Source organism: Zosterops lateralis (genome assembly GCF_965231275.1).
Source record: "Zosterops lateralis genome assembly, chromosome: 3".
Lineage (NCBI taxonomy): Eukaryota > Metazoa > Chordata > Aves > Passeriformes > Zosteropidae > Zosterops > Zosterops lateralis.
Window position 1 is genome coordinate 19,097,015 of NC_139764.1, and position 14,229 is coordinate 19,111,243.

A 14,229-nucleotide genomic window follows, 5' to 3' on the forward strand; every position below is an offset into this window, starting at 1 on the left:
ACATTCACCTTGGAAATAAAAAGAAATGCAGTTGTAACATTATACTTCTTTATAAAAGCAGCATTTCAAACTTTCACATTGAAAATATGAGCATCATCAGAAGCTTTTATAAAATGGTCTTTCCTAAAAAGCTTAATCTTCAGTTTTGGAATCTCTGACATACAGCATTAGGGAAACAGAATTCAGGCATAAAATAATTTGAGGCACAATGCAGTTTTTCTTACTTATGCTTCATTCAGTTGAAATCAGTGAGTTCATTCTGAACAGAAAGTGGTGTAAATAAAGGTAGAGTGCAGCATTTAATTGGTACACTGAGCCCATTGGAGGTAATTATAGCTTTATACAATTTGAGCCCTTTGTCTTTCAGTTTGAGTTTTGATCCTTTAACCCAGAAATATCCAGTTCCGCATTTATAACTGTGAGGTGAAGACTGTCAGAAAGAGTTTCAAAGGGACCATAATCCTGCATTAATGAGCACATGGCTATATGGGAGCCAAGTTGCTCTTGTTGAGAAATTTTGAAGCCAAACAGAAAAACAAAGCTAAGATCCTTATTCACATGCAAAGGATTTTGCTTAATCCCAGATCTCTGAAGGCATACTCATTCTCTGCTCTTTCTCTATTCCTTTTTAACCCAATAAGCTTGTGTATGAGAAAGTAGTGTTGCAAAGAATAGGAAATTTACTATCACCTAGTGGAAAGCAGCATGTCTAGAACCTGTCTTGTTCCCAGAATTCTTATTTGTTCAGGTTAAAGCAATATCTAGAGGTCCAAATGCCTTTCATTAAAACAACAACAACAACAACAGCAACAAAAACCCCAAACAAACAAAAAAACTCCCAAAACAGAATAAAAAAAACCCCAATAACAACAAAACTGAACCAACCCCCCCTCCCATCCCACAAAAAAAACCCCAAAAAATCACAAACAAATAACAACATGTAGATTAAAAAAAATATACAACTTTTGAAATTTGTTTTCAAGTTTTTTTTGGGAAGGGAGGAAAATCCATGCTGATGCACAAAGGGGAAATAGAAGAATATCTAGCACTGGAAGTTAATTTCCTTTTATTCTTAATAGCTAACACATACCTCAAAGAGTTACTGAAAGCCTTTCTGTGATTCTTATTCTCTTGTTAAATTTCACATAAAAGACAATCATAGCTGTACAGCAAGGTGCCGTCGATTGAGGCCAAATATTGGTTTTTACTTTGAAGAGTAGTGTTTGGGGGTTTGTGAATGCAAAATGGTGCCAAAGTATGAAATATTCAGCCCTGCTTTAGTTGGTCTCCTTTTAGATGGCTCCAGTAAAACTCTGGAGGTGGAAAAATTGCAAAAACTTTTGTCACTTGTTACAGTGGTACAGAATTGGACTGCACTGGAACCGATAGGAGTAGAGAGAATTTTGCCTCTAACTGAAGAGCACTCCCAAGACTTGATGATAAAGATTCTGAAATTACTGAGTGCAATGGTTACTGATAATGTGGGCAATTTGTAGCTTTTTTTAATTTGTGGTCTTCCTGAATAAAACACAAACCCAATGACATTCTCCCCCACCCGCACCTTTTTTTTTTTTTTTTTTTTTTTTTTTTTTAATAAAAAAGGTACTTATTTAGAAAGAGGTAGGCCAAGAAAAAAAAGTCCAATAGCATAACCATATGGATTTCACTCCACTTAAAAAGTCATCCCTTGCTTCTGGAAAGGGAGAGGTTGATGTAAAGAAAAAAAAAGTTCCTTATAGACACACTGAACTGTTTAAATTCTTGCAAAGTCTGGTAGCTGCGTGCCAACAGGAAAAGGAGGGTTCTGAGTATGTTGCAACATTTTACTCTTCTATGCATTTAGAGAAGTGAAGTAGCTTCTGGATAGTAAAACCTCCATCTTCTTGCTTTTTAAATGTAGATTCTGCATTTCAGCTGTTATGTGTTTCAAAATTTCAAAGCTATAAAGGTCAAAGAGGTAGATGTTGGAGCAAACTAATCTACTGTAGACTGGAAGATAGAAATTGGGAGACTAAAGTAGAAAAATATTGAGTTGAAAAAAGGAGACAAAATGCAATGAAGAAAATAAAGAATATTTTGCAGGAAAATTAATAATAAATTCAAGGATGGAGGAATTTTAAATGGAGGAACTAGACGCTGAGAAGAGAGGAAAAGATGGTTACTCTGCTTTTCAGAGGCAGAGATCCAGAATACACTCTACCTCTTATGGCAAAGAAAATCAGGAGCAAGAGCAGCCCTCAGCATGACTCAATAGAACAAGTTACATCTTTCACCTCTACATGTTGTGTCATAGGGATAAATATAACTCACCAAATGGCAGTCCTGCTAGCTTTTTACCTAATTACAGAATCACAGAATCATTTAGGTTGTGAAAGGTCTCTAAATTGATTGAGTCCAAACTTCGACTGATCACCACCTCATCAACTAGACCATGGCACTACCTGCCATGTTTATTTGTTTCTCAAACTCTTTCAGGGATTGTGACTCCACCACCTCCATGGACAGCCATTCCAATGCTTAATTGTCCATTCTTAATGGTTACTTTGCCGTGCCAAAAAGCAGATAGCTGGTATAAAACAGGGAATGATTACAGAAACATCATGATTAGAATTTGAGCTTTTCTTCTCCAGGTTAGGCTTTCTATGTTATGCAAGAGAATATTATTTCTTGAGAAGAACAAAACTAATGTAGAACAAATAGGCATGTATCATTTTACATTGGAGATGAAAGACCTGCAATTTATAAATGAACTTTCCAGAAAGTCTGATTCGTTGAGTTCCTGGGAAGGAACTTTTATTCAGATTACACCTTTGCAGAGCACAGAGGTGAAAGTGTTGCAGGAGATGTAGGTGAGGTGGTAACTCAGTGCTACAATATGTTACAACTACACTAATTTTCCTCATTGAAACTTACAGGTGCTTCTACTTGGTATCACTTTTAATGAAAGAGGTACTTGGGATATAATACATATATTTGATATCCATGCAAACTTTTGATTTGAAATATACTAAGCAAATATTTATTTCCTCCAGATCCAGAAAACATGGCGCGGCTATTACGTTCGGAAGTATACCCATAGTTTTTATGCACTGAAGAAATACCTGAAAGCTGTTTCTGTGAATAACGAGTATGTCAGGTAAAGATAAAAGCTCCATGTGGTAAAGCATTCATTTGCTCTTTTTTATTTCTAGAAAGTTTGTGACACTAATTAAACTATTTCTTTGAGTGTAGGTTGCCCTCCATTATCAAATATATATATATATTTATCAGTCATCATTCTCTTTATCCTATGCCTATTCATGTTGCACCACATTCTATTCTCACTTACATTGTTATGAATTCAGAAAAATTTATTTGAATTACTTAGGTGTGCTCTGGGTTTGTACTAGTTTAATAAAAATGGATTTGGCTCTTCACCTATGCTCAGAACTTATAGGTTATTATGCCCTAAATGGTTTGTTGAACTAGATTTTTTCCTCAGTATACACAAGCTAACCAAAAATTTCTTTTTATAATTTGTTTTGAATATGGATTATTGACAATGAATGCAAGGGCAGATTTGGATTTAAGTTTCCTTCATGAGCCATAATATAAATATTAATTGGGAAAGTTACTGGTGTGGATACAGTGAAGCTGATTCTTTTCATAGTTACAGAAGCCTGTCAGATTTCTTTCTAGAACTGTTGTTGCTCTATGTTCTTACTCTATTTCTCTCATTCATCCATTGTCTTTCCCTGTATTTAAGCTGAAACCTCTCTGAAATAGAGGTAATTATTTCCCTCTAGTGGATTTGATGTCCTGATCCATGACCATTACTCAGATAACAGTGGAAACAGACAAAATGCTGGGTGACCATGACCATTACTCTCAGTGTAAATGAAAGCTGTTGGACAAAATCCATGCAGTGTTTGCCATTCAGAATGTTTGAGACAAATCTTTGCTTTCTCAAGCACAGAAAGATACGGGATTCTAGTAAACCAGGATTTCTAGAAATATTGTCTAAATCACATGGCAGACTTACGTAAAGCAACATGAGTTATATATGAAAAAAGCCAGAATTATCCAACTTCTTTGTATGCTGGTTGTAATGATATTATTCTTCCACAGTACAGCTGGTGCTGCGTTTATCACAACATTATTTGTTGTGCATTACATTGTTACCTATAATGAACCATACTGATAGTTACCTACCTCAGATCTCTCATTATTATTCATTTAGTGTATTCCGTGCAGAAAGTTGGGTCACAGCTCAGCAAAACCACACTTAAACATTCTGTTATAACTTCAATGGTATTTTCTTGATCAGAAATCCTTGAAATATTCTCTCTTCTTGAAAAGGTAGAATCCTAGGAAGACTAGACCAAATCTTGGAAAATAAGTGAAGCCATTACTTCTCTGGCTTAAAATCCGTATCACTGGACGAACTGCAAAAACATAACCTGCTTCTCTATTCATAATCATGCTATCATTCTTCTCCATTCCCTGCCTAAACCTATACCATGGCTCCTAACTTGTTGCTTGGATTGACCTTTGATGTGTGCTGACAAAACAAGATAGCAAGTGGCACTCCTGCACTGTGAACATGGATTGTTTGGAGCTTTGTATTTTATTTCCCCACACCGACAATAGATTGCTACTGGGTATACCTAACTTTGGAAGACTACAAAAATATTAGGTTTTCAGTATTCTGACGTTGATAGAATTCCTAGTATTTAGTTTAGGTAGTTAAAAACAATAAAGCCTATGCATTGTATACATATTTGAACCAAGAAACACTTCTGTGCTCTTTAACAGGTAAGATGAGAAGTATGACTTCAGGTACTACAAAAGGTGTCAAAGTTGGTCTGTGTGAGCTCTTACCTGGCAACTGATGTATTGATGTTTTGCTAATTTGAGTTCTGCATTCCAGAGTTCACAGAAATGCATATCTTTCAGGTGAAAAAAACCCCCATCTTTTCAGTTAAAAAAAGTTAAAATTAATTTTTGGGCTAATTTAGACAAATGTTTCAGTTTTTATTTTTATTGTTTCAGTTTTTAAAATGCATGCATTCCCAAGCGCAATCAAGAATCACTGCAGTAATCCCTTTACCGGGGTACATTTGAAAACTAATATGTATATCACCTTCAACATTCTTCTTATGAAATCTAACAGATGTTTAGTGAGGATTAGGTGTAGGCCCTCAGCCAAACAGATTTTTCCTGTCATTGGGCTAAGTTGCTGCCAACTACTTTGGCCCCAAGGTGGCCCACTATGTTTCTTATGTGGAATATTGAGCCAGGTGGAGGAAAGACTCTCCTCATATTTTCATTAGCCATCTCATTGGCTCTGGACAAGTATAACCTCACAGTTCATAAACATTTTTTTGCTTATAAAAATTATTGCAAGTGTCCACTGTAAAAACACAAGGAATTGTCAGAAATAGAAGGAATGCATTTATAAAATGGCTGTGTTTTATTAAGATATCAACGTTATGGGAATTTATTTGTTGATGGACAGAGAGAGTGATGCACTGTGCACTCAGATTAGGCTGCCTTTGAGTGTTTCACATCTCTAGAACACCATAAAGCAACACAACGTGGAACATGAAATAATGCACGTGAATACATGAAACTGGTCCCTGCCTCCCCTACAAAAAAATCAAAAGATATTTTTAATTTCAAAAATTTGTTTAAGATTTGTTTTTTCTAAAATTATGATGTAATTCTGATTGAACTACACTGTACATTCTCTATCTTTTCTATTCTAAAGTAATACTGGCAGAATTTTTATTTGTCAACACCTATCTAAAATGACATTGCAAGTCCTTTTATCTTTTTGACACCAGAGCCAGGATTTGTGCCAAGTTTTCTGTCTCATTAAGGAGGAGCCTACATCAAATCATCCCTCACTCATTTGTAAGAGAAACTTAAGAGGAAATTCGCATGAAACTTTGCATATTCTGTTAAGTTTCTTATAAGAATATCTTTAAAGAGTTTTTGACCAAAGTTTGTTTCCTTCTCATTCCTCCTTTACCCTAGTTTTGTTGAATAAAGGACACTTGTTTTACTAAGTGTTTTTTTCAACCAGTAGCCACATCTTTACCATTCAGCTTTAATACAAACCGTCCTTATTTAATAGCTGCCCTCATTTAGTAGCCAGACCTTTATCGTTTGTCTTTAGTGTGAAAACCCCAGGATAAAGTAAACTTAATAGAAGCTGCCCCAGTTTAAAGCCATAGAGGAATGTAATTAAGTTTAACAGAAATTGATTTAACAGAAATTGACCTAAAATATAATTAAATAATAATAGTCATATTATGTGTGAGTTTCCACTCTCTTAACAGACTGCTTATGGCACTCTTAGACTTAACAGACTTAAGGCGCTGCCTTTGTACAAACTGAAGATAATGCTCAGCTTTAGCTCCCAGACTGGCTAAATTCCTCCAGCATTCCTATTACTTCCCATTGCTATAGAACCATTAGGTCTGATGGCTGCTGGTGTCCCCAGTAGAGTCCCTAGGAGTTACATTGATTCTTGAAAGAATCCCTTCAGAGATGAAGAAGAACAAATTTGAACCCTAAACTCTGTCTACATAAGGAAATACTCAGTTTTTTCTTAACGTTTGTACAGTTTAGCTTAATGGGTTCATTAATTCTGAGTTATCTTTTGCCTAAAAGATATAGGAAGTTCTTAATGAAACAAGTAAGAAACTTGTTCTTAAATGTGTATTTTACTACATTTTGTTATTTACATTTTAGTAATAAATCTTCATCTGTAGCATCCATTTTTATTTAAGTACCAATATATACTGTATTCTATCTCAATATGGATTAGTTGGATGGTTTCATTTATAAATAGATGCATGAAAGTAAATTTCATTACTTCTCAGTGCAGTTAGTGTATTTAATTTTAAGGGAAAATACTTTCTTTTGAAACATTCTTAAAGCTGCATTTACCATCTCCAAGAGTGGCTAAATGGTTACAAGGGGAAATATGCCAAAAGCAATTAGCATAGGCTATAACTCCATATGATGCATTAGAATTTTTTTATGTGAAACAGTTTCCAGTCCATGATAAGCAAATGGACATCACTTCACATAAATTAGCATGCTGGTGCCACTACATCTGAAGAATTTATGGATGATGTCAGTTGCCCAACTGTGTGATTAACTTGCACTTCTTTGCCTAAGGTTATCTACACACTGGCCTTTAAACTATAGTAAAGGAACTTTGCTATATGTCAGGTGTGCAAGTAGAGATAAGATTTTGGGATGTATTGCTCCATTTACTGATGAATGGCACCATTTAAATTTTTCCGTAGGTACAGAACTGGGTAAAGATAGCAGTATCAGAAAACTAACAAAGCAGTGGCAAAGTAGTAGCATTGGAGTTCTTATGTAACCAAGGCAGGTAGTTCAAACACTGACTTAAAGGTAGCAAACTAAGGCCTGAATCTACTTTTAATAATCGTCATAGTTTATGTAAGCATTGTTGAGTTTATAAATCAGAAATTTCACACACTTGCAGGATCAACACCAAATTCTTCCTGGAGAGCATCAAGCAAACTTGATCCAAGTTTGACTAGCTGTTCTATCAGCAGATTTAGTTTCACAGTCATCATTAAAACTTCCAGGTCTTCAAGACATGTCAGGGAAATAGATAATACACAGCGATAAAAATCACTTCCCTGGCGATATGTATATTCACAAATCATTTGTGCAGCTTGATTTTTTCATAACCCTAATGAAGAGTGAAATGAAAGAGTACCTACATGTTGCTGTTGATCTAATCCAATGTTTAGCTATTCTGTAAATATGCCTGAGAATGCAGTATGGAAAAAGGTAAGATTATCTTATTCTAGATTACTATACTATTTCTGAAGTATATTTTCTTTTAACATGGCAAGTACTTGACTTCTTAAAAGTTTTGAGGTATGGCTATTTTCCATGGTGTGGACTTGAAATAAATAATTTTTTGTCATAATAATATGAGGAGAACTTGCTCAGCCTCCACCTGTCTGCTCCTTTTTTATAAAGTCCATGTGCTGGCCATTTTCTCAAGTGTCAGAGTGTTTTGAAGAATGTATATATTGTCTTATAATTCAATTAAAATGTTCCTCATCATTGACTGCAGAAGCAATTGATTCTCTAGTCTATTTTCAATTAGTGCCAAAGCCTTTCAGACAGCTCCTTAGAATTCTTGCCACAATAAACCCCTCATTTTTGCAATGTTGTCTTTCACTTGATGTTTAATTAACTACTTTATCTTCAACCCATCTTTTTTTACTTGTCTTCAAAGATATGGAGAGGAAATACATTATGCTTTTTAACTTACCTGTAATTTGAATTTTCTAGAAGTAAACTTACCCTGTCAGCTTTCTCTGTGAGCCTCAGAAATAGAGACAAGTGCCAAGTATGCTTTCTTATATTTAAATATTAATTTGGAGTAGTAGGTCACGTAATTTAAGACATCTATGCCTTTTCCTGAGGATTTTAGGTGTATCTGCTGGATTTCTAGGAATCTTGAAACTGTAATTTACTGAGAATCCCAGAGTACTTCTGTGGCCACAAACCTGATGCTGTTAGAATAGGTAAGAAATAAAAAATGAACTTTCGGGGTTGATCATGAAATTGAAATGAAGTGTCTAAAGTTATAGAGCAGTCAATGGCCTGTTTTAACTGCATGGGAAAGCACTTCCTGAATACAGTGAGGTTAAGGTAGGAACTGTTATATTTACACAGTAAGCTGAACTTCCAGCACAGATTCAGCTCACATGATTCATGAGCTTTATTCTGTCCATGTCTCTCTTGAGCAAGGAATGGAAGCAGTCTTTACCATGTTTTTAGCTAGTTCTGTGTAAATAGTTGAAGTTTTGCAATAAACATGAACGCTGTAAGTAACGTAAGTAGCTGCTTAGACTGAAGTCTTCATTGACATGAAGGCAATATTTTCTCATGTATTTTTATATAGCACTAAACACACCATTAAGATCAACAGATTAAACATGAAGCTTTATTTCACTTGTATCAAAAAAAAAATCATCTGAATGCTTAGAAAGAAATCTGAGATCCCTGTGTACACTCATTGGACCAAATAGTCTCTGGTGCAGATGATTAGTTTTGATGAAGGTAGAATAAAACAGGTGTGACAACACAGTGTTGTAGGATAACAATAGTTCTATGCCTGTGAGCTTTGAAGGTGCTGTAGTGTCTGGATAGATTTTTTTTTATTTTGTAAGAGGTTTGTTAGAATTACTGACAGCTCATAAAACATTTTCTGTGGACAAAGACTGACTAATCTTGGTCTTTTAAACTGTCTCATAGAGACAGACTTCACAGTCTTCTATTTTGTCTGAAGCAGGATCTTCACTGTAAAATAAGTAGAAAAGGGGAAGAGGTACAGTTTCATTAAGCTCTAACATATCATTGACTGTCAGGTAGGTCTTGTTATGCTGTCCATCCTCATTTAACTATCCCACAAGATCTCTTAATGAAGTTAAGCCCCAAGTTCACTCCAGTAATTCTGTGGCAAGAGTTTGTGCAATGTAACAATTCATCACTTGTCAGGAAGGCACTTTTAGTTTATACATTTAATAAGGGCATCCTCTAGCTTGGTTAATTAGAAATGAACAGTTTGCATATTTACTAAATGCGGAGTGTCATTGCCACCACGGCCTATTGCCTACATGAATTATTTCTCTATCTGCAATAAACAGCTGGGTAATTATTACTGCCATAATCAGATAAATTCCCTCTGTAAGGCTTTTCTTACATGGCAATTCTTTGAACTCATCCAAAGCTGAACAAAATTTATGAACTCCAGCAGCTAGACCACTTTTTCATAGTGTAGTGTCCCTGTTCCCTATTTCAAGGACATGTAGACTATCATAAATATTGTGTAAATTAGGAGGATAAATATGATTACCTAAAGATTACATATTAATAAACTTGATTTTCAAAATATAATTTTCAGGTTGTAACTGATTACATTATAGCAGTTCTGGTTTATCTAATTGTAGGGACATGACAGGCCATCTATATACAGGCTATACGAGGTTATCAGGCAAGGGCTCTACCACTTGAACACTAAAGACTCCTGAAGAAGTATATAAATATTTTTCATGTGTCATAGTCGCTTCAGCTGTTTAGGTCATTAGAAGTATGACAAATATTATGTGCCATTTACTCAACTCACTTAAAGCAGTTCTATTGTTATTATAATAAGGTGATGGTTCCTTTTTGTTGTGCTATTTTCAGTTTAATTATGAAGCATAAAATTTAAATACACTCATTTATGTGTTACAGAAGAAAATTGGATATGTCTTTTATTTTTAGGAGCATCTTAAATACGATTATATAACTAAGTTTGCTCTATGTGTGCTCCAAGTATTCCAGCTCATATGTGAGTGTATCTGCAGGTATATTAGTGAGTGCTTAATTTACACATATGGATTTTCCAGAACATGCTACAATGAAGCTTATTTTTGAGAGCTACAAACAAACAAACAAACAAACAAACAAACAACAACAAAAAAGTAAAAGGCGTGAATGTTATTTTTCTTAGCTGTCACACAACAGCCTATTTGATCTAACATCACTATTTTGTTTTATTCACAATGTAAGATACTGTGTCTGAGTGCTGCTAGAAAGTTGCCAGTTACTGTTCCCATACTTCATAACTCTTTATCAAAAAAGTAGCATTCCTCACAATTCAGCAAAATGCTCAGAGATAGCAGAATGTTAAGGAAGGCCAAACAGAATAAAGTGTTCTTTGGCTCTACCCAGTGAAAAGCTTTTGAGATTAGACTCCCTTTATAATTTCTCATTTATGTCAGAGATATAGAAACTACAGCAGTGAAGACCTTTAAAATGAGCCACAACACAGTTGTTTTTGTTATTGGGAGTGTGGTGACTATGCACTGCTTTTTTCCAAGTTCATAATTATTTTTTGGCTGGGGACATGAAGGCTTATTGTTCTTTTTTTGGCATTTCAGATTTTTTTACCATGGAAAATTACAGTCCTTTGCTTTATATTGGTGTATCCTATAATGTCCCATGAGATATCATAGAATTGCATGAGATGAAAAGAAGTATACAGAGTCTCATAAGCATATTTTTGTTTTCTTTTAAAGGAAAAATTGTCCAAAATGGAGAAAAAAGGGGATCAAAAAATTGTCTTAGTTAATTGTTTTTTGATTCTCTAGATCATTATAAATAGACTTTTCTGTTATCTAAGGAGAGTTAAGTCTCTGAAATGGTCACTCAGAGAAGAAAACAGAACGACTATTTGTCTTCTATTTTTACAATCTAGAACAGTAGTGCGTATTTACAAAAAAGTGGTTTTTTTTTGTTCTAGTAATAATAAAAATGATGTTATTTGCAATCAGATGACCTTGTCTGACTTCAGGTCTATCACCAATATGATGTTTATCAATACCCAATTTATAGCAGTATCTATAAGAAGGCCATTAAGCTTTGACTGAACAATCTAGTTTTGATTTAATAACATCAAAATACAGTAAATACCCTTTTTATTCTAATCCAGGGGTTATTTACCTTTGGTGTTCAAAGTATGTCCCATAGTTCCCCACTGAAACAGTTTCATTTTATCTTGAACCATTACTTCTCGTTATATTCAGCTCTACTAGACTGAAAACTGTGCTGGACATGAACAACGAGATCATATTGTCTCTGCTTAAAATTATTTTCTTGCCATTTTAGACAGACCTTCAAATGTCCTTTAAAATACTATCAGCATTAGAACTCAGCAGTTATGATGCCTAGGAAGTTTTAAAAAATAATTTTTCTTCTGTCAGTTTATGTATTCATTTGTATGAATGTTTTCTATCACATGAAAGATCTTCATATCGATGATTCCTGCTTGGGATACCTCCTTTAAAGGGCATAATTCTTCATATTGTGAGCGTGGCTTTCCTTAAACTGTGAGAAAATTTTACTTATAATTATACCCATTTCAAATTCCTCAGACTCTTCACCTTGTAGGGATAATTGCAGGAGTCCATTAACTGTTTTTTCCTTGTCAGTGGAGCTAAATCCCAATGTTTTACCTTGAATTTCACAATTCCTGCTAACTTCAAACAAAATCACAAAACAGTGTTTCAAGAAAGCAACATTTTCCACCGCTCTTCTCCAAGTAGGGGATTCTTTTCTTTTTTTTTCAATTAACTAACAGTTCTCTAAATGTTTACAGCCTCATGTAGCAAACTGAATTGTTCTTTCAGCTTGCATGGCACCCAAAATGATGCAGCACTCATTTGCCTACTTGTACTTGGTGTTGAGAGGCCTCACAACCATCTACAGCATTGTGTTTGGCCCATCAGGAAGGATTTAGTACTCTGACCAGAAGTTTATGTTCTTGGGTACAGACAATAGAATATATTGGATGTACTCTTTAGACACGTGGAATTGAAATCTATGATTAAGTGTAATCTCATTTATTAGGTAAACCCAAAATTTCAGAGAATAGACTTTAATTCTGAGTGTAAGTTTTTACATGGCATACTGAAAATGCCTTTTTTTTTTTTTTCTTTCCTGGTGTTGATTGCTTCAAAGTTTTCAAGGCAGTAAGAGATAAGATTTCCTAACACTTCTGAAAATTGGGATCTAGTTGATATTTTCAGTTTGGCTATGAGCCACTGCTGTGAAATCAGTGCTACTTACAAACTACTGCTACACTGCTGCATGAAAAAAAAAGTGTCAGATCTCTCCCAAAATAATTACAATTGCTATGTAATAAAAACATTCATTTACTGTGTCTTTCATAATGTTTTATGCTTCAATAAAAATGACATCATAGATGCTCAAGTAGTTACACCATTCCATGAGTATGAAATTGAGAAAACCATGAGTACCACAAAAATCACTATAAAGTTGTGAGTCTTGGCATTGCTGCTCTGCTATACATAATAGGTCATTACATAAAAGCTCTCCCTGCCTTGCTGTTGTAAAACCTGTTTAATGTAGACAAAGTGTGCCATTTTATTTATCAATGTATGCAGACTTTTATGTGAAAGTAAGTGAAGGATGTGAGTTAGTGAGTAGGCCTCAGTCAAATTGTTTCATAATACTCTGAGAAGGAAAATCAACTTAGCTGATGACCTTTAGAAGCTCTAACGTCATGTTTGCTTTCTAAATCACATAATGTTGAATATTGTAAATGTTGCCAAGTACCATATATTAAAGTAAAAGAAGTACAGATATGTCTACATTGTACTGCACTGCAGCAGAGAGATAACAGTTAGCTTAAATGAGTTCATTCTAGTCCTGGGAACAGCTTAACTGTAGCAAAACATAGCAGTGAGCTTTCCTCTAGTTATTACTGTGCAGATGGTAGCACATATAGTCTTCTGGGAATTGCAGTGCCAAAAGATAACAGATACTTTCACATGACATTCACTAGAAAACTTCCAATGGTATTTGGCTGTGGTTAGACATGCTCTTCTATATGTTGCAGAAAAAATTAGGAACATGACTGCTCTCTTAGCAGCTTAGCACTGACACTGTGCTAAAAATGACCACTGCTGCTAAACTGCTGTCAGAGTAAATTGTGTTGGGGCTCTGTTATCCATTCTGGGCCAGATTGCCTTTGTTACCCTCAAATACTAATTTCACTGTTTAAGCTAATCACCAAATACTAATTTCACTATTAAAGCCAATCAATCAGGCTGATTTTTCATGAAGGGGTCAATAGCAAACAGACATTGAGTGAAAACATTTTTCCCATGGTTAGGTTTTTCAGTATAGACCTGGGCATAACTAAAGCTGGACCAGTATACTTGGATCTGGTTCCTCTGCCAACAGAAGCTTCGGTGTTGCATTGCTCTTATGCCATAACCTTAATAGGTGGGGTTTGCAGTTAAATTAAATCAAAATAATTAAGCTGGAAAATCATTGTTTAGATTGGACCTTTTACAAAAATTGTTTTAAACTTCACAGCATTTTCTGCTGCCAATGAGGATAAAGTATATTTGCCTTAAGGATATATACACACAAGGGAAAAACATTTGGACCAAGAAGTTTGCATGTTTTGAGAAAATAGAATAATCTTAAGAGACTATATATGAAGAAATTTAGGTTTTTAGTATATGTGAGGAAAAATTCTGTATTAGTTGTTACTGAAACCTTAATTGGAAGATTCTGCATAATGGATTAGGAAAATACTCTGGTTTTATTTCCAAGCTACCTCTGAAATCAGTAGCTTGAAAGGCTGTTGCACTCTCTTGATTAAAT

The 14,229-nt window shown here is 34.8% G+C and overlaps 1 protein-coding gene across 1 annotated transcript in view; it reads left to right on the forward strand.

Moving 5' to 3' along the window:
• Positions 1–14,229, forward strand: part of SPATA17 (spermatogenesis associated 17) — a gene marked incomplete at its 5' end in the record, with an annotated part of 86,102 nt that overhangs the window by 14,272 nt on the left and 57,601 nt on the right. The window contains 1 exon segment of the mRNA XM_083858256.1: positions 3,033–3,136. Coding sequence (XP_083714382.1) covers positions 3,033–3,136 — 104 coding nt within the window.